Source organism: Amia ocellicauda, chromosome 18, assembly GCF_036373705.1.
Source record: "Amia ocellicauda isolate fAmiCal2 chromosome 18, fAmiCal2.hap1, whole genome shotgun sequence".
NCBI classification, from domain to species: domain Eukaryota; kingdom Metazoa; phylum Chordata; class Actinopteri; order Amiiformes; family Amiidae; genus Amia; species Amia ocellicauda.
The window spans coordinates 12,407,893-12,430,124 of NC_089867.1; the positions used below are offsets into that span (position 1 = coordinate 12,407,893).

The 22,232-nt window shown below is 40.4% G+C and overlaps 1 protein-coding gene across 2 annotated transcripts in view; it reads right to left on the reverse strand.

Annotated features, from left to right (window-relative positions):
• The window catches only part of bbs9 (Bardet-Biedl syndrome 9), a 155,006-nt gene that overhangs the window by 66,962 nt on the left and 65,812 nt on the right, over positions 1 to 22,232 (reverse strand). For both annotated transcript variants that reach the window (XM_066690985.1, XM_066690984.1), the window contains exons 19-20: positions 16,568 to 16,750; positions 6,864 to 7,089 (exon numbers count right to left, since the gene is read on the reverse strand). In XM_066690985.1, the coding sequence (XP_066547082.1) occupies positions 6,864 to 7,089; positions 16,568 to 16,750 (409 nt within the window). The remainder of the gene's footprint in view (positions 1 to 6,863; positions 7,090 to 16,567; positions 16,751 to 22,232) is intronic.

Consider the following 22,232-nt stretch of genomic DNA (forward strand, 5'->3'; position numbering starts at 1 on the left):
CAACCTGGGAGAAGGTTACTTCATATTAGGCCCTTACATTTAATTTATAATCATTCCTTGTGCAACCATAAAGGTTTCTTATTGAGGGTGGGGGAAGAGAGGCATTTAAAAAACACCTTTATAAAGACACTGAACACAGAGGGGATTCCAATTGGCTTGTAATGATGTCATACTGATAACTATATGAAGAATGCAGCGTACCCAATCATAAAAGCAATCAGATTAACTTTAATAGGCAACCCTCTAAACGGATTGCTGAGGTCACCTTTCAGAGCACAGCCCCATCCATCCCATTTTTCTAGAGTGAGGCGCTGGGAGAGGACACTATGATATCATCTTCTATCTACAGATCCCAGCTGCTGGAGATGGACTGGGGAAGAGCACCAGGGGAATAGGATTGATGTTAAAAGCTTTGTACAATAATCATGTACGAACTCTAATTTTCTCTTTGTTTGTTTCCTTCATTAGCACATTTATTCCCAGCCCATGATGGACAGCTGTACTTGTACGTGCGCTCCAGATAAGGCAACTGTGCAACACAGGAGGGACAGTTATGATTATGCTGCAGAGAGAGAGAGAGAGAGAGAGAGAGAGAATCTATATATATATATATATATATATATATATATATATATATATATATATATATATATATATATATATATATATATATACACACACACACTCACCTAAAGGATTATTAGGAACACCTGTTCAATTTCTCATTAAAGCAATTATCTAACCAACCAATCACATGGCAGTTGCTTCAATGCACTTAGGGGTGTGGTCCTGGTCAAGACAATCTCCTGAACTCCAAACTGAATGTCTGAATGGGAAAGAAAGGTGATTTAAGCAATTTTGAGCGTGGCATGGTTGTTGGTGCCAGACGGGCCAGTCTGAGTATTTCACAATCTGCTCAGTTACTGGGATTTTCACGCACAACCATTTCTAGGGTTTACAAAGAATGGTGTGAAAAGGGAAAAACATCCAGTATGCGGCAGTCCTGTGGGCGAAAATGCCTTGTTGATGCTAGAGGTCAGAGGAGAATGGGCCGACTGATTCAAGCTGATAGAAGAGCAACTTTGACTGAAATAACCACTCGTTACAACCGAGGTATGCAGCAAAGCATTTGTGAAGCCACAACACGTACAACCTTGAGGCGGATGGGCTACAACAGCAGAAGACCCCACCGGGTACCACCCATCTCCACTACAAATAGGAAAAAGAGGCTACAATTTGCACAAGCTCACCAAAATTGGACATCGTTTAAATGCCACGGCCTATCTGAGCATTGTTTCTGACCATGTCCATCCCTTTATGACCACCATGTAACCATCCTCTGATGGCTACTTCCAGCAGGATAATGCACCATGTCACAAAGGTCGAATCATTTCAAATTGGTTTCTTGAACATGACAATGAGTTCACTGTACTAAACTGGCCCCCACAGTCACCAGATCTCAACCCAATAGAGCATCTTTGGGATGTGGTGGAATGGGAGCTTCGTGCCCTGGATGTGCATCCCACAAATCTCCATCAACTGCAAGATGCTATCCTATCAATATGGGCCAACATTTCTAAAGAATGCTTTCAGCACCTTGTTGAATCAATGCCACGTAGAATTAAGGCAGTTCTGAAGGCAAAAGGGGGTCAAACACAGTATTAGTATGGTGTTCCTAATAATCCTTTAGGTGAGTGTATATATATATATATATATATATATATATATACACACATACACACACATACATACATATATTAATCTGCCGTTATTCCTAAATCCTGACTTCAATGTAAGGTTCTCGTCATCCCGGCTACATAACACAAAAGCTTCCACAATATTATCAATTGCAGCCATACATTTTCTGATAATGCAGAGGAAGGCAAACAGCCCACACGCTAGGGGTTCCTGCAGTGGGATCACTACCTCAGGAAATGAGTGCAGGCATGATAACACAGACTCCTGCGCTGGGGTTCAGATGTATTATTTAACCGAGTCAGTTATCAGGGTGTGTGGTGAGGTCACAGACTGATTTGTACCAAAGCCTGTGTAACAAACTTGGAAACTGAAGTTCAGGTGACGGGGTGGATATCCTTGCTTTCCCCACTGGTGGCCACCATAATGGGATCATGGGACACTAACCACTCTTATGTACTATTTCACTGTATGTTAGCTTTTGGCTACTCAGCAAAATCACTTCAGAAACCCGACTGCTTTGGGGTTATTGACCAATCCTTGATTGTTATCCTAATCCAACGATAGGAGGTTTACATTTTTCTTTAACCGTTTAATTTCACTTTCAAAATGTCATACATTTTTTCTCCCTTGATCTTTTCTTTTATTCTTGGTGAACATTTTACAAGGTCCATCTCTCCTCCTCAACAGCTGTACAGATGAGTGCGTTGAACGGAAACCCTTCTCAGCCAGCAGCTGATGCACTCAAATGCTACAGAGGTCTTCTCACTGTGGAATTCTGGGACTGTTTTCACTCTCAGTCCCCGGCTCACTAAGCTTTTAACCAAGTGGTTATTGTTAATTTGAACTGCTTGATAACTATTAATAAACAGGATTTCTGTAACAATGACAACAACTCCAATAATAGAGGCTGAAACATACTATTACATATTATTATTATTATTACATATATTTATGTATAATGCATCTGCTATTCTCACTGACTGGTTTCCATGATCTATCAAACACTTCAAACTACATACATTGCAGTTAGTTTAACCAGCAATCAAGTTCAAAAACCTTCTGGATGCCAAGTATGAAAATCCAGGAAGACAAGGTGAACAACAATAAATAGCATTTCTGTTTCCCTGCACATGCCAAGTGCTCTGTGAGAAAATGCAGGGTGCACTAAAGCAACAGGCTGGCAGTGTTGCACCCAGCTGACAGGGGGCTGTTTCTTCCTAAGAGAGCAAGCCAGATACACTGTGGACCCGAGTGGAAGAGGAGAGTGAGCCCTAGTGAACAGGATGGAGGCTTGGCCACTGTGTAACGATCAGTTGCCTCTAAATATTTTGTTTGCTTGATGAGCAAAAACCAGAAGCACACACATGACATTCTCTGAAAGAAAGTAAGCTTCATGAAGCAAGGCTGTTGTATGTCAGTGCAGACTTTGTGAAACGTCTGCCGCCATGCTGCTGGAAACATAAATACTTTGTATTTACAGCCGCTTGAAAAAGCAACATCTTTGGCTATATAATAAATTAATGTTTAGTTAAAAACTGACAGCACTTTGGTTATGTATAATTTGTTATATGTTTTGGCTCCATACCAAAGCCGAGGAAAAGACTGGGCTGCCAGAATCTTGTCCTTGGAGCGATCTATTCAAGATGAACACAGGAGGGACTGTTTATAGACCACAGATTAGTTTTCATTATTAATTATACATTGGCACTGTTGTTCTTGCATTCAAACTAAGCTGTACATATGCACAACTCATTTGCAAAAAGCATGTGCTGAAAGAAAATCTAAACATGAAGTTTATCTATGTTTACTAAAATTAACAACTGCCTATAGTGTACCTTTAATTGGAATAATCAATTTTATCCACAGTGAAGTGTTAACACAGGCAAATAAAACTGCCAGTGGAGTTAGGAAATATAGCCTAGATATTGAATCTATTGCTTTTTTCTAATCTGACAAAAATCCAGTTTAGAAATGGCTAAATCATTATTTGGATATGTCACAATACAGAAGTACTTAGTAATATGTTGGCATCAAACTTTATTTTATTATAATTGTTGTACAGCTGTGGGTGAAGTTATGGAATCTCAGGGACTTGTTGTAGAGTGTTAATGAGGAAGACAAAGACACAGACGCTTTTAAGACTAAGTAAGATGGAGAATGAGGGGAATTTCACAAGCAGATTGCTTAAACTTAAAGCAAACATTAGAAATAGCAGAACACAATCCACAGACTCCCCTTCAAGCCCTTTCCTTTGTTAGGACTTAATGACCCATTCGGACAATTGCCTTCTGGGTTGACACTTGGAACCAAGGCCATTAAGGTAGCAGACACACACTAAGGAGAGGGGTTAGCAGTTCATTGACACTGTATTGGCCGTAAAACTGCTGTGAATAGAAGACATCTCTTTTACAGGTCTTGAAAGATTTTATGGGAAAGATCTCTTAACCGAGGTAAAGGCTCCCTGCATGATCAGTAAATGTCCATGCTAGCCTAACAATCGTACATCTACAGATGTTGAAGAAATAAACTGAAGAACCCAGATTATTATTACCAATGCTATTAAGTGTTAAAGTATGCTCACTGTATAATTTCCATCTCTCTCTCTCTCTCTCTCTCTCTCTCTACAAGCAGGAAAGTATTCAAATGGAGAAAATGAGTTCAGTAAATACATTTTGCTCACAAAATGTAATGAAAGATCGACCACATGCCTTCTTAGAATTCTTCTGATTGGAAACAGCTCTGCGAAATATGGTAGAATAAATCCTCTGTGCATTACTAACCTTTCATCATCAAGATCAGGATTCTATTGCTAAGTCTTGAGACTGTTGAAGGAGAAAAGGGCTGTATAAACCTTGGCACAAACAGCATATTCTATTCCCCCATATCTGGTTAACCTCCAAATTGTACACATGAATGGCAAAACGGCATGTCAGGATAAAAAAAGTAACACTGTTTTAATCTTTTTCAACTTTGGAAATCCACAAAATCTTTACATCTTATAGTCGAAGAGACAAGCAGTGAGCAATAGTGTCACGGTAGATGCCACTGACAAAAATATTTGGTCGCTGTTCATAGAAAAGTGGTGCTGAAAAGTACTAAACAAATGTATTAGTATTTCAGAAAGACAAACAATCTGGTTTAATCACTACCAAGAAAACGCAATAAATGCAAAATAGTCTGTAGCATCAAGGGTTTTAGAGAAATGCTACTGTAAAACAAATAGAAGGGAATTTAGTTCTTAAACTCTCTTCCTCTCCCTTTTGGACCAAAACAAACAGACGTCTGTAGTTGAAGCAGGTTAACGCAGATGAACAAAATATATAAGTATGTATACCGTAAAAAAAAAAAAAAGTTATGGGATATGTCAGCTTTTGTTCTGGTTTATAGAAATATGTGATGGTGAGGGGTTCAAATAAAATTCCTATGGCCAGAAAAATGTCTGGATATGTCCATAAAGGATTAGGGGAGATCTCAATCTTGTAGTTTTGTTGGGATGTGAAGAGGACTGAAATGGCTGATCAAAGTGGCCTACCTCAGACATTACCTGGCCAATCTCACTGCCACAGGACTGGCTTTGAGGCATCTCTAATCATCACTTCCCCACATTAATCTAGATGGCAGAACAATGCCGCCTCCTGTCAAACTGCTAGTCTGGGGACTCAGAAAATCTCCTGAAATGGCTGTACTGACAGGCTACTGGACCAAGAGGCAGCCTGTCAGTTCATTGTGCAAAATAAGTGATCTTTCAACCATTCCAGGTTTGTGAAAAGAGAACACAATAAATAAATAAATAAATAAATAAATAAATAAATAAATAAAATGACCCACCCAGACCCCAGCGATTACCTTCTTTCTTGAGCAGAACCAAGTAAAATAAAATAAACACTAAACGTCTGTGTAGTTACTGGAAACAAAAGCACTAAGGCAGGGTCCTTTAGCGCAACAAACAGCAGCTGGAGCAGACACACATTGTTTATTCTTCGAATTATTACACAACCCAGACCCACAGTATCCTGTGTGCTGTCCCTGGGTTTCACAAATAATCTCATGCTGTCAGAGATTCACAAATGCCAAAGCATTGGTTTTCTTTGTCAGTTTCTTTTAAAACAATAGCTTTTAAACAAGCAGAACCTCAGCATCACACCAGTGGCTGCTGGGAAGCCAAAGATCCAGGTGTCCCAGAGCAAACAGAGATAACTTTTTATATTCCCCGGAGAGTGGTGAACCCTGTCACAGGCCATTAACTGCAAATATTTTAAATAGTGTAACTGCACCACCAGCGACGTTTGTGTACCAGCAATTAAGGATTGCTTTTCAGCCAGGTCATTTTCCTTTTGCTTTTCTCAACACACCCCCATGCTTGAGCAAGGGAGGTCTTCAGCAGTGAGGTTTCTCATGAACTAAAGCACAGTGAAAGCAATAACAAGATGAAGGATATTGTTATTGTTACTGTTCAAAATCATGATTTCACAAAATAAAGTGCTTTCACATTTTACTGAAAGAGGCAGGTCAGAACAACCTGTCACTGTGCCGGAGAAGAGGTCGAGGCCCGTTTTGAAGCAGCAGACCTGTTTAAAACACATGGAGCTCATTCTGGAGAATTGCATTAAGCCAAATTGGCGCGGCAATGGCGCAAATTAATCACGCTTGGCGTAAGGAGATCTTGGTAGCTCCCCAATTTTTTGTTCTGTTAAACATTCTTTCTACGTGCATAATTTCAATGTACAATTTCTCTTTTTATAAAGAAGGTAAAAAGCCTAGTGAAACAAATATATTAATAAAATGAACCAAACCAACCAGTTTACTATGCATTTAATTTAAAGTTGATTGATTTTTAACTGTCAGTAAAGTGTATTACTCAGTAACAAAATGCGTCTCAAATATAATGTTGTCCATGTCAAACTGAATAAAGTACTGATAGGGCTGACCCTTCCAAACACAATATCTGCCTTCCAGATTACCCAAAATTGCATTTAAGAGGATCCTTATTGTTAAAACACACTAATATCCACACACACATTTGGCCCCCACTCATTTTGATTTAATGAGAACAGTGTTCTGGAGATATCACAGGATCTTAAGAAAACAAAATAAATAAAAATATGACATATTGAGTGAAGTTCACAACAGCAAGGTACATCATATAGAAAAGGTTAACCTCCTACCTGGCATCACAATGGGCACCTGTGCGTTCGACTCGGCAGAGAGCGAGAGGCGGCCTCCCTTGCCTATCCGGTCACAGAGCAGGGTGATGTGTTTCTTCAGCTTGCTGGTGTCTTTGGGCATGGAGAGCTGGCTGTTGCTGAGGTTCAGTGCCTGGTCTTTTGAGCTCCGGGACAAGCAGGTCCTCAGAAGGTGGGAGATGGCTGCATCCACACTCTCCTCCCAGCCCTGCTCAACAGAGAGGGAAGGTAACCATCAGACACTGCTGTGATCTGCTACTGGCCTTCATACAGAAGAGCTAGCGCAACATGTATTGAGCATTTCGTGACAACCTAGGGTTCCAGAGTACATATCTGAAATGCCAACACTGATGTGACACACATGTAGGATTTGAAGAAGTAGCAATAGAGTCCAGCTCAGCACTGAGAAGTTAAAGCGTGGAGACTTCACTAACTGGAGGGTGCAACGGGAAATAAGCACCAACCTGACTTAAGTCTAGGGGACTTTTGGCAGGAGAGACACTCCTGGATCTTAATTGTGGACAGCAGAAACAGATGCTTGAATTTTCATTTCAGACAAAAGAGCAAAGCTTCTACACTGCAGTGCCCCCTGTGACCACACTGAGACATTGGTTTCTGGTCCATAGTGCAGTGTGCCACCTACTGGTCCACTATGTACACTACAGTTATAGTCCTTGTAACGGAAATAAAAAAATCAGGAGTTGCTTTACACATTAAGAATAATAACAAGGCCAAATTATCTGACCTAAAAACCTGGACTGATCGTGAATCAAGTTTAAATTAATCCTTTTTGAGTATCTTTAGAAATTAAAACTTTTCCATGAACCGATAATATGGGGCACTTAAAATTAAATCTGAGTAAATAAACATGACTGTATATAAAAATAAACAAACTGGAGAAAGGATTAATTATAGGGTAAAACTTTCCAGCACTTGGACAAATCTGATCATTTACCATAGAAATAATAATATTTTCTCCCATGTTGCAATTCATACTATTTTAGGAAAACCACTATTAAACAGTTAAGTTATAATTTAGCCATGACTCAAGCTGGAATCACTGGAATAACTGATCTCAAGTTGCAGTGCAGGGTTAGTAAATGCAGGAAGGCAGTGTGCAGGGAAGCCCACTGCTCTCAGCAGTTACTTCATTCCGGGAATCTTCTACATTAAGAGCTTTGATTTCGAATGGTATCTGTGCTATATTTTCTGAGCAATGTTCACACGAAGGTCACTACCTGAGGTGAAACAATGAACTAGGATGACTGGTATGCGTAGGGAATCAATTAAAGGTTATTTGCACTTCATCCCATTTTTTTCTTTTTTTTTTTTTTCAAACTACGCACAGAATAGACTATATTTGACCCACACTCCAGTCCTGACCCTTAGGGCTTATTCTTGAAAACAACACCACAGTCATTTGTTCACAGAGCAGTAAATTGTGTCTCTGTGCATAAGGATAATGAAGAAGCGCTGTGAAAAATGGCTCTTGTGAAAGCTGCTGCACACCTCTGACAGGTGCTCTGACCACAGGCTACAGGGCTGTCCTGCCGCCATGAAGATAGCCCTTAAGAAGCCTTAATGACAGGTAATCAACCTAGTAATGATGATGACAAGGGAGAGTCTGTTATCTTCAGGATTTATAGTGTTTCTCTTGCTCAATTAAACCAAGGCGGAAGACGTCCATACTTTCATGCAGGTGAGTTACTCACTACTGTGTCTATACATAAACACTGGAAATTTTCCCCCATGAAAAAGGCCAAAGCAAAACATCAAGGACACGGCTTTCACAACACTTGTAATTCTTACTACTGCAAAGTAAAAGGTAATGACGGAAGTGATGGTTCAGATTGATGCTCTTAAATCAATGCGATGACAATCTATGACTTTCAGAATAAACTTAAACTATAACTAAAAGCCCATACTGGCCACATGCTATATTTTGTATTGATTGGATTATGTGCGTTAGTTTTAACTTATAATTAAATCTTGTATCAGCTTAATAAGGTAATTAATAAGTCCAATTTGGTATTACTGTTGCAGGTCTCCTGTATACCGTTTCCACTGACTTTCAAACCAAAAAGGGAAGCCTCGGATTCCTTTGCCCTCATTTAAGCAAAAATACTCTGCACTAAATTAAGGTGGTGGGGTGTCATAAAAGCAGTGGAGTAAAGGCCTTTAGGACTTTTTTCCCCTGTGTGTCTTTTCCAGGCTTCAGTTTATATTAGTTATATTAGCCAACATGAAAAAAACAAACCCTGGCCAATTGCAAGCACTATTCAGGATATGTCTCCTGTGCCCCTCCCTCAGATGTGTAGAAACCATCCTGCCAATATAAAAAACAAGACGTTCATATAAGAAAAGGGGATCACTCCAGGTAAAAGAAAAGCAGACAAAGACAACTTTAGAGTTCTCCCTTTAATTACCAGTGTTTTGCTTTTCCTACTGAAGTAGGTTTAAAGCTCTCACTTCAGCATGAACATACAAGGCCAATGGCTATAAGGTAAAAGTCTACTTAATGGGGACTGGAAGGTAAATGATCCGCAAATATATGTATTTTAAAGGCAGAGTTCAAAACTAATTACAGTCCTTTCATGCTATTTTCAGTGTTTCTCTCCCCCCCATTACTTCAGAATGATTAATGACATATCATATTCTGGGCTAACAGTTGTAGCTAGAAAAGGCAGCAGATTATTCCCTTCCTTACCATTACAGATCGTATTTAATGTAGTGGGCGTTTAAGTGCTGTCTTATTGCCTCAGGGAGATTTTTTTTTATATTATAATATACACACACACACACACACACACACATTATATATATATATATATATATATATATACACACATATATACACACACACATATATACATATATATATACACATACACACACATATATACATATATATATACACATACACACATATATATACATATATATATATATACATACACACACACATATATACATATATATATATACATACACACACACATATATACATATATATATATATACATACACACACACATATATACATAAATATATACATACACACACACATATATACATATATATACACTCACCTAAAGGATTATTAGGAACACCATACTAATACTGTGTTTGACCCCCTTTCGCCTTCAGAACTGCCTTAATTCTACGTGGCATTGATTCAACAAGGTGCTGAAAGCATTCTTTAGAAATGTTGGCCCATCTGACCTCTAGCATCAACAAGGCATTTTCGCCCACAGGACTGCCGCATACTGGATGTTTTTCCCTTTTCACACCATTCTTTGTAAACCCTAGAAATGGTTGTGCGTGAAAATCCCAGTAACTGAGCAGATTGTGAAATACTCAGACCGGCCCGTCTGGCACCAACAACCATGCCACGCTCAAAATTGCTTAAATCACCTTTCTTTCCCATTCAGACATTCAGTTTGGAGTTCAGGAGATTGTCTTGACCAGGACCACACCCCTAAGTGCATTGAAGCAACTGCCATGTGATTGGTTGGTTAGATAATTGCATTAATGAGAAATTGAACAGGTGTTCCTAATAATCCTTTAGGTGAGTGTATATGTATGTATGTATGTATGTATGTATACAGTGAGGGAAAAAAGTATTTGATCCCCTGCTGATTTTGTACGTTTGCCCACTGGCAAAGAAATGATCAGTCTATAATTTTAATGGTAGGTGTATTTTAACAGTGAGAGACAGAATAACAACAACAAAATCCAGAAAAAACGCATTTGAAAAAAGTTATAAATTGATTTGCATGTTAATGAGGGAAATAAGTATTTGATCCCCTATCAATCAGCAAGATTTCTGGCTCCCAGGTGTCTTTTATACAGGTAACGAGCTGAGATTAGGAGCACTCTCTTAAAGGGAGTGCTCCTAATCTCAGCTCGTTACCTGTATAAAAGACACCTGTCCACAGAAGCAATCAATCAATCAGATTCCAAACTCTCCACCATGGCAAAGACCAAAGAGCTGTCCAAGGATGTCAGGGACAAGATTGTAGACCTACACAAGGCTGGAATGGGCTACAAGACCATCGCCAAGCATCTTGGTGAGAAGGTGACAATAGTTGGTGCGATTATTCGCAAATGGAAGAAACACAAAATAACTGTCAGTCTCCCTCGGTCTGGGGCACCATGCAAGATCTCACCTAGTGGAGGAATCAGCCCAGAACTACACGGGAGCATCTTGTTAATGTTCTCAAGGCAGCTGGGACCATAGTCACCAAGAAAACAATTGGTAACACACTACGCCGTGAAGGACTGAAATCCTGCAGCACCCGCAAGGTCCCCCTGCTCAAGAAAGCACATGTACAGGCCCGTCTGAAGTTTGCCAATGAACATCTGAATGATTCAGAGGAGAACTGGGTGAAAGTGTTGTGGTCAGATGAGACCAAAATCGAGCTCTTTGGCATCAACTCAACTCGCCGTGTTTGGAGGAGGAGGAATGACCCCAAGAACACCATCCCCACCGTCAAACATGGAGGTGGAAACATTATGCTTTGGGGGTGTTTTTCTGCTAAGGGGACAGGACAACTGCACCGCATCAAAGGGATGATGGACGGGGCCATGTATCGTCAAATCTTGGGTGAGAACCTCCTTCCCTCAGCCAGGGCATTGAAAATGGGTCGTGGATGGGTATTCCAGCATGACAATGACCCAAAACACACAGCCAAGGCAACAAAGGAGTGGCTCAAGAAGAAGCACATTAAGGTCCTGGAGTGGCCTAGCCAGTCTCCAGACCTTAATCCCATAGAAAATCTGTGGAGGGAGCTGAAGGTTCGAGTTGCCAAACGTCAGCCTCGAAACCTTAATGACTTGGAGAGGATCTGCAAAGAGGAGTGGGACAAAATCCCTCCTGAGATGTGTGCAAACCTGGTGGCCATTTACAAGAAACATCTGACCTCTGTGATTGCCAACAAGGGTTTTGCCACCAAGTACTAAGTCGAAGGGGTCAAATACTTATTTCCCTCATTAACATGCAAATCAATTTATAACTTTTTTGAAATGCTTTTTTCTGGATTTTATTGTTGTTATTCTGTCTTAAAATTATAGACTGATCATTTCTTTGTCAGTGGGCAAATGTACAAAATCAGCAGGGGATCAAATACTTTTTTCCCCTCACTGTATATACATATATAGTAAGTCCAGCCCAGTATGGTTTGCCACACAAGTTAGAAAGACCAAGTGCAATGGGCTTGGGGATCCTAATGAGTAGACAGCTTAAGATGTAAGTCCTTCCAATATTACAGCCGGGGAAGGACAGAGCGGACCTCTCTACCCCCTGACACTGCACGGCTGTTTACTCTCGAGGTTGCTGGACTGGGGAGAGCTGCCAGCCTGCGCATTAGGCAGAAAAGTGCAGCCTTGTCTGTTCTGCACATGTTCAAGTGCAGGCGAAGTGCCAGGGCAAGGGTGACATTAGCTTCGTTGCTCTGTAAACAATACTTCTGCAACACTGATGCACGCTCAGAGCAGGCACTGTCTCTCTCCCTCGGCCATGCATAAGAGACTTGGAGAACGTGGAAAACGGACATGAAATCTGACAACAGCTCAGGAAGATTTTACTCAGGGGGACTGCAGATTGACAGTGCCTCTTTTATGATTTTAAAAACCCTTAAAAGATCATTATTAATATTGACTCATTTCTAACCATGCTTATTAACATTTAACTCTGGGTTGCGGAAATGGTGGCTCAGCAGATTTCCATTAGGGTCAAGTCTGAAGTAACATATAAATTGAGTAGCAACTCAGTTCTCCCAAAGATTAAGCAATACCACAGTAATGCCATGTAACAACAGAATTAAAACTAATCAACAGACACACCAACAATATGCTTTTCAATTTGTTTTCATAGCAATCCATCACAACGCTCACAAATTGTTCTGTATGACACAAAACTGAACTTAGCCAATGTTTTTCAGATTTTTTGACAGGGTGTTGTCATTAGTTCCAACTGTTGCTCATGAGTCATCAGTAATGTGTGCGGTCTTGTGCACAGAAAGCACCTGCCTTGTGAACTCGTGCTATCAGTCCTGTGTGAGTTCTGCTATGCTAGGCCCTGTGACTATAATGCAGCCCCAGCAACCAGATGCAGCCTTTTCTGAAACACGGGCCACATATCACAATCTCTAACAAATTCATCACTCACAGACACAGACATTGTTTTAGGGAAAATAATACAAAACAAAGTGACATTTCCTACAGTTGTATAACTCCAAAGTGTGTCACTTATCAGAAAGAACATTCAAGGTATATTTACATTAAAGGGCAATAACACAAAAAAGGGTTCTGGCATGATCAAGATAAACCTCACCTGGATTCAAGGGCAAAGACAAGAGGCATTAAAATAAGTCAAATTCCACAAAGGGAAATGTAATTATTTAGTTTGGGAGATTAGAAAATGTAAGAGCACGGTGTCAGAAAGAGTCTGCGAAGGAAAATAAATGACTTTACACTTGGCTGAGCCAGAGAAAGGTACATTGTTGGCTTCTCGGGAGAAAAGGGGATAATACAAATGAGAGTGTTTGTTTGCAGGGACTGAGGTGAATGCTGTCTCCTGAAAGTCTATGAGAAAAAAGAATGAGCAGACAGAAGGGGAAGTTCACAGAATCCCTGTGCCATGTCCCTGGCAATTTCTTTTGATTTCCCCCGACCACAAGTGTTTGCTCAGTGGATTAGCACTATAAAAGGAACTGTTATGTTAACTTGACAAAATATTGAACCCCAGGCACATTTCATAGGCAACACGGATTGTTCATTTTTTTTGTTCCATACAATTTCCATTTGTGATTCAACACCAACTACTTTAACACCTGGCTTCCAAAGGGGTGTCAGTGAATTATTTAACTCCTTCTGGTCAGAGGAGATCTGATCCCCTTCTACATGTCCTTCCAACCCTTGCAACTGATTACATCTGATCACGGAATAAAGCAATACAAACGTCAAGCCTATTGAACCCCTTGCTCCACAGTTTTTATAGACCCAGGCAGCATACATATTTAAAGGGATATATCACAGTTTTGTGTGTTGTCTGCATGGTCCAGATAATATACACATTTGTCATTGGCTACTATCCTACTTGAAAGTTTCACGTTTAGACAGACACTGTATAATAGAGTTCAAAACATCAAAATAGTTAAACTGCCTAGGGCAGCCAGAGGAAGGGTGCTGGTTCTGCAAATAGAAGACTTCAGAGGTGAAGTAGGCTGGGGGCAGTACTGTGACTCTTTGGCTATACTGCCCAGGAGACATAGCCGCATATCTGTGGCATAACCCTTTGATTTTGCAGGTTTCAAGGGGGATAGATAATATAAAACACATGGTTAGGGAAAGTAATGAACTGAAGTGAAGTGTGAATGCTTAGTGGCGGTTTGGGACTGGTGGGTATTTGACCTCGTTCTACCAGAGGGACTGGTGCTGAAGACGAGAGACATAGGCCGGAGAGACGTGAAAGGGTTTGAGTCAGGATTCAGATTACGCTTGCTTAAAACAGGGCTTTCTTTTTCTTTGCACTCAGCCCCTCCACGCATTTGAATTCAAGAGGGATTCAATGCTCGCAATGCCTGGGAAGCAGTGAGAGCGTTGAAAAATCGCACTGCTTCAAAAAGCAGCTTTTGCAACAGGCTTCTTTTTGTTAATGGATACATTTGAAAAAGTACAGCAAGCACCATTGGACTGCAGTAGGGGTGAACTCAAGGTTATTTACCCTAAACCAACCCTTAACCACAACTTTTATTATTTGTATATAGTTTTTTTCCCAATTTGATTATTTAATTTTTTGCCCAATGTTTTCACATTTCATTTTTGCCAGATGGTCATGGCAGCAATCACACTGCTATTTTGGCCGGGTATATAAAGCTATTTCAGTAAATTAAAATGCCAGCTGAGGCATTTTGAGCTCAGTAGTGTCTGCAGTTCTGTTAACTTTGGCAAACCCATCTCTGAGATTTCAAACTAGATTTCACCCTTCCAGGACATGAACTATGGCTGTCGGTGCACTGCAGCAAAAGTCAGTGATTTGAACCTGTGTTGTACTGAAAAGATAACAATTTTTAAAGTGTCTACTCCTGTGTTTTATTGGTTAATGCAGACTGATCAATAGAAAAGTATTCAGTCCAAGCGAGAAAACCGAGACTTTCTCTAAGAAATGCATGTGTCTTTACAAAGAAATCCAAGACAGAAGGGAAGTCAACTGACCCTTGCTCCTCAATTTGTTCATTAAGTGAATGGCTTTCTACGGTAATAACAGACTTTCGAAACAGAGACTTGAAAAAATATATGTGTTGCTTCTCCTCTTACACATTCTCCTCAACACCAGTGTTACCAGGCTGCACAAGGACTGTTCAGAGGGTTTTAATGGTGGGCAGAGATGTCACTTTCGATACATAATCATTACCACAGAAGGTATGCTTTTTATATGATATATTAAACAAATTATAAAAGTGTAAAAAAGCATAAATATTTCATCATTCAACACTAAAAGCTATGAAGTGACAAGTTTTACTGAAAGGGATTCAATTGTGTGGTGTATTCCCATACTGTCATTAAATAACAGTAGCTGTAACTCCCCACTGAGTGAAGTGAAGGGGAATCCAGAAAGTATTGCGCAAAGCTGTTAGTACTGAGTGCATAATAAAATACAGTACTTAAGATTTTTTGTTCAGACTTAAATAAATAGAAAAAAAATAAAAATGTTTTTTCCAGTATATTTTACTTTACAAATTTAAGGAAATTGTGCCTTCAACCAGGAATGTCTACAGCACTTAGGCTAGCCAGTTGGATGTCAAACAGCTGCTCTATAAGTGTAAAATCCCTTGCAATGAACACTATTTTACAACTAACAGTGCAGTGTTGAGGATCAGACGGTGAGGTCACACTACGCAGATCTGTACAGGACACGTAAAACACAGAGGAACTCCTGGGTAATTATTAAATAAATCAAGCCATCGCATGAAAGGAGAGGTTGCCACGCTGACATTCCTGCCTGTCAATAACCAGCTGGAGAAAGTTTCCTTTAAGTGAAAAACACTTAGAGGCTTTTCAGCGGATTAGGAAGTGGCTGTATATTTACATTACCAAATGGAAAGGGGGTTAGGGCAAGACCAAGAGGTCAAGGGCTTAGTCCACCACCAGGAACATAAATTAAGTGTTGTGTGTCAGCCTCCACAGGTAACTCCCAATGCCACCGAGCCAGAGCAGTCCTGTGAAGCATTACTGAGTGGAGAAGCTACAATGAGTGTCAGGGTGGAAATTCGAGCACCGCACAGGAAGTACCAGGTACAGACTGGATAAATACGCATCACTTCTCTAAAGACGGCCCAGCATTCCTCAGGAATAGCCCCGTGGGTCAACGTGAAGCTCAACACTGGAGAGGGGCTTAGAAGAGAAATTCTTAATAGACCATTAAAGTTATGAGTGGTACAAATAATATTATTCCAAGTAGCACCAGTGATTTTTCATGATCTGCATACTTTGCACTACCTAATCAGTTAATCTTTCCAATTGATTCATAATCTTTCTATCCTAAAACCAGGGTCATGTGTCTGATAGGCACAGCACTAGGATGCATACAGTTAATCAAATCTAGGGTAAAAACCTGGCAATCTATAATAACATAATTGATTCTACAGCAGATGGTGTCGCTCAGCTTTGGGTGTGCGGCTTACTAGCTGGGGGGTGTCCTGCAGCAGGGGAAGGAGGGTGGCCTCCAGGATGGTGGTCTGCTCTTTGCCCAGGCCCTGCCACAGCCTGGTCAGCAGTATGATCAGGTGGGTGGCACTGCGGAGCCGAGTGAACGCCTGGCACAGTGCCGTCCGGTTCTCCTCTGCCGCGTCTGCAAGGGCAATGACCTGCGAGACACCAGGAAAAAAATATAGTACGTCAAAAACAAAACCAGCATCTTCCCCACCCAAAGCACAAGAAAAATTATGATCATAACCACAGGATAAAAAGGAGCTTCACAGCACGGTGGTGACCAGGATGGAAATAGATTATCTGCAGAGTTGAAAGTGCATGTAGTGTATTCTGGCAAAGTCCTTTAGAGCACAGAGCTCACATGGAATATTTCTCGGAGAACGAGCAGAGTTCAACTGTCTGTCGGTTACAAGACAAGATGCTTTAGATGATGAATGAAACATGAACAGGAAAGTGACAGAAAGAATAATAAAATCACTATAATATTTTAATAGAGGATGGAAATATAGGGTGTCAGATTCAGGACTTAAAGCAGAAAGGTAGGAAGTGGCGAACAAATAATTTATCCGCCGCAGAAAAAGCACATGTTTTCGAAGGAGGATATGAAATACTGTTGACAGAAGGAGACCAAAGAAAGTAATAAGTCTAGCTGTGAGAAAGGTGAAGTGTGGTGTTTAGAGAACAAAAAAGCAGCTACATTTAATTAAAAAGAGAAAAATGAAAGTGAGGCCTTGACGTAAGACACTTTTTGTTCATTTTTAAATAAAAAAAATTCCAAACACGGATATGTACAGTGAGGGAAAAAAGTATTTGATCCCCTGCTGATTTTGTACGTTTGCCCACTGACAAAGAAATGATCAGTCTATAATTTTAATGGTAGGTGTATTTTAACAGTGAGAGAACAACAAAAAAATCCAGAAAAATGCATTTCAAAAAAGTTATAAATTGATTTGCATGTTAATGAGGGAAATAAGTACAGAGGTCAGACGTTTCTTGTAGTTGGCCACCAGGTTTGCACACATCTCAGGAGGGATTTTGTCCCACTCCTCTTTGCAGTATTTGACCCCTCGACTTAGTACTTGGTGGCAAAACCCCTCTTTGCAGATCCTCTCCAAGTCATTAAGGTTTCGAGGCTGACGTTTGGCAACTCGAACCTTCAGCTCCCTCCACAGATTTTCTATGGGATTAAGGTCTGGAGACTGGCTAGGCCACTCCAGGACCTTAATGTGCTTCTTCTTGAGCCACTCCTTTGTTGCCTTGGCTGTGTGTTTTGGGTCATTGTCATGCTGGAATACCCATCCACGACCCATTTTCAATGCCCTGGCTGAGGGAAGGAGGTTCTCGCCCAAGATTTGACGGTACATGGCCCCGTCCATCATCCCTTTGATGCGGTGCAGTTGTCCTGTCCCCTTAGCAGAAAAACACCCCCAAAGCATAATGTTTCCACCTCCATGTTTGACGGTGGGGATGGTGTTCTTGGGGTCATTCCTCCTCCTCCAAACACGGCGAGTTGAGTTGATGCCAAAGAGCTCGATTTTGGTCTCATCTGACCACAACACTTTCACCCAGTTCTCCTCTGAATCATTCAGATGTTCATTGGCAAACTTCAGACGGGCCTGTACATATGCTTTCTTGAGCAGGGGGACCTTGCGGGCGCTGCAGGATTTCAGTCCTTCACGGCGTAGTGCGTTACCAATTGTTTTCTTGGTGACTATGGTCCCAGCTGCCTTGAGATCATGAACAAGATCCTCCCGTGTAGTTCTGGGCTGATTCCTCACCGTTCTCATGATCATTGAAACTCCACGAGGTGAGATCTTGCATGGAGCCCCAGACCGAGGGAGACTGACAGTTATTTTGTGTTTCTTCCAATTGTGAATAATCGCACCAACTGATGTCACCTTCTCACCAAGCTGCTTGGCGATGGTCTTGTAGCCCATTCCAGCCTTGTGTAGGTCTACAGTCTTGTCCCTGACATCCTTGGACAGCTCTTTGGTCTTGGCCATGGTGGAGAGTTTGGAATCTGATTGAATGATTGCTTCTGTGGACAGGTGTCTTTTATACAGGTAACGAGCTGAGATTAGGAGCACTCCCTTTAAGAGAGTGCTCCTAATCTCAGCTCGTTACCTGTATAAAAGACAACTGGGAGCCAGAAATCTTGCCGATTGATAGGGGATCAAATATTTATTTCCCTCATTAACATTAACATTAACAATTTATAACTTTTTTGAGATGCGTTTTTCTGGATTTTGTTGTTGTTATTCTGTTTCTCACTGTTAAAATACACCTACCATTAAAATTATAGACTGATCATTTATTTGTCAGTGGGCAAACGTACAAAATCAGCAGGGGATCAAATACTTTTTTCCCTCACTGTATTTGATTTGGAAATAAAGCAAGGTAAAGCAGCTCAAGGCACAATGAACACCAAAGAAAAAGGAGTGAATCCAGTAATTATTGCTAGATTTTTATTTGTTTGAATGATCTGTGTAACTCCAGTAGTATCAATTGTTCAAACTTAGGCTAAAAAAAACAAGCTATGAATGACAAGCCGCCTTTTCAGTGCAGTTCACCGATACTCCTCTCACCATAGTAGAGAGCTAACAGTTTGTCTACAGGCGTAATAAGGAAGGGACACCCTGAAGCATAAACGGATAACAATATTAAAGAAAATAAGGGGTACTGCCAAAATGCAGTGCCACTGCAGTACACATGCCAAGAACAAATAACTGTGTGATTAATAAGTACAGATAGGATTTCACTATGTACCTACACAGCTAAACCCCAAAGGCATCATAAACATCAGCAACTGGGAGTGAAAATACATCTCTCCTCGTTCCCCCGCTCAACAAAGCCATGACAAAATTAAAAAGTTTGAAAGAACCTGGATTTCAAACAGAAATTTGTTAATAAAGATTGGTCTATATTGATAAAAGTGCAGAGCTGCCAAACTAAATGGAGAGCACTAAAGGACCTTTTGTGAATCTAAGTGCATGGCTGATTGATGCCAGGTGATGGAACAAAGGCACATTTAGTAGGACTGGAGGAACAGGCCCAACTTTGTGTCATGTTTACTCAGATTGGTGTTAAAAGCTTCCCATATTCTGCAACAGTTGCCAAAGCACATGTCCTCCCGGCAAGTTCCAGGAGTCTCCCCGAGCTGGCAGCGTTCTGTGGGTTATGCAGACTGTGAGAGAGGAGAAGTAACTGGGGAAAAACTGGCCGAGAGGGTGGGGACTGTGATAGATGGAAGGTGGCCGAGAGGCACAATTTCCTGCAAAATGCTTATGAGGCGGGCGGAGTCTCTAAGCAACAAGGAGCCAAGTCCAGAAACCCCAGGTCAATGCCTGCCTGCCAATGACGTCAGCTCACAAGATCAGAGATTACTGTGCAATGTGGAGCTGTTGGAAAACAATTCGGTATGGTCATGAAAGATAAAGGATAGGTAAAAATAGTGATTTATCTACCATGGATCACTATTAAAATGCTCAGATGAAATGAGGATAAGATCTATTTACTGAAGCGATTCTGGAAGAAAATATATTTTAACAGCAACAATAAACAAATCAGACCATTGCAGAACCAGAGGTAGATACCAAATTTTGTTATGCTGGATGGAACCGTGTGGCACAGTGCGCTCTGAAATGTGTCTGAGATTCGACTGCAAGTGGTGGTTCTGATGAACACACACTACATAGGGGAAGCAGAGAGTGGGATGATCTCTTCTAATGTTAAAAATGGACCACTATTACTACAATGCCTGCAAATTGTATTGATAGGTTTTCTATTCAATCACAACCCCCAGGGGCAATTCAGCACTTCAGTTATTTGGATTTGGTCCTGTGCATAATACAGATATCAAAATCAATCTCTCTACCAGTTCAAAAACAAAAACAAATAAACAACAGTGGACGGGTGGGGGTCGGTCTTCTAAAAGGAGCTCCTTATCTTTGGAAATAAAATATGTACATTCACTAAATTAATGCCTAAATGTTTTTAAGAGATATCTCCTTCCTACTTTTTTAATGAGCGTCAGAGAATGGAATGCTATGAATCCACATTTCTCTGTGCCTCTGTGGCTGACATATCTTTGCGGCCAAAAGACTCACCCACAAGTGTACTGTCCACTAAGAAACAAGGCCTAAGCAGATGCATAGAGACACACCTCTTGGAAACCCTTAAACACAGGCTAAAAATGTCATTTTTTTTGTCGTGTTTTGATTTTCTGTAAATTTGAGAGCACAAACGTCTGCCTCCACACACAGACTCTGCAGTGAAAAACAGATGTGGTCACCAAAGCGGAGGTTTCTAAGGAAGCCAGAGAAGGAGCCATCTATCAACAAAAAATAATTTTCTTTACAGCTCACATGGTATAGACAAACAACCAGTGAATTGACACCCTTGTAATTTATTCTGATTCTTAATAAATTCACATTTGATTGATTTTTATTACAGTGCGGCTCTGTTTTTCTTTTTCTTCCCCCCCGGCAGGTGTAGTACATCGAGAGAGCAGGATATACTCCACTACTAGTATGACTGAGTAAGTCTGGCCGTTTGGGGGACATTTTTTTCCATAAGGATTAAAAAAAAAAAAAAAAAAAAAAAAACGTATGAATGTGCATAGTATAAACAAAATGAAATGGATACATTTTTTTTCTTTTCAAGATATATAAAAAAATACAACCAAAATAAAAAACTTACGTTTCAGATTTACTTTTGATATTTTGATATTTCCAACAAATTATTCAACATTCGGTGTTTAAAGTCGCTGCAGTGTAACTATCCAACAGGCTTCACTTAACAGGTTCAAAAATGCATAGCACCCGAACACCCTGTGTTTTAACACAGAGGGTGGCACCCTCTCAATGCTGTGTTTAGATGGTATCCCTGTTCCTCTAACCAACATCCGACTCTCATCCCTGTGCCGGGGAGACTTTCATTTTCTCTTCCAGAGGCAAGTTTTGGTTAGCTCTGTCATTACATCATGGCAACGGTGTCTTTAAGGTTGGTTTTTTTTCTAGCGGGGATCTGTCAGACACGTTTTAGGCATGGAGATGCATAGTAAACAAGCATTTATTTTTTGTCTTATGATGTTATTAAAACATCAGCTGAGACCTTGATTGCCATTGGCAGGAGAGTTACTTCTAAGAAAACCAGATGACATTTCTACACTGCTAAGAACTGGTTGGTTGTGCAAATGTTCACATTAATTCACTTGACAAGAGGGCGAAGCTTTGTGTGGTTTGGTTTATAGCAGACTGCAATTAGATTCTGCATTTAACTAAGATTTACTTAGTGATGATTAAAAGTCCAATCCAAAAGAGTAATTAAACTGTGCTGAAGAAATTAAAAATATGTGTGGATGAAAGATGTTAAAAATAAATAGAAATGTATCCTCAACCCTGAATGGCAGTACATTTCTGGTATTATTTATTTTAGGAATGATGACAGATATTGTTTTTTTGCAAAAGGTCTGTGAATACACAGCAAACCAAATGTCTAACAAAACTTTCATTAAATCTTGGCAACACCTTAATAAACAACAACAAATATGGAGTTAATTGAAGCTTCAGAGAAAATAACTAATGTTTTAACTGTGTACTATTTTAGTGCAACTAAAAAGGTAATTAAAGACAGTTT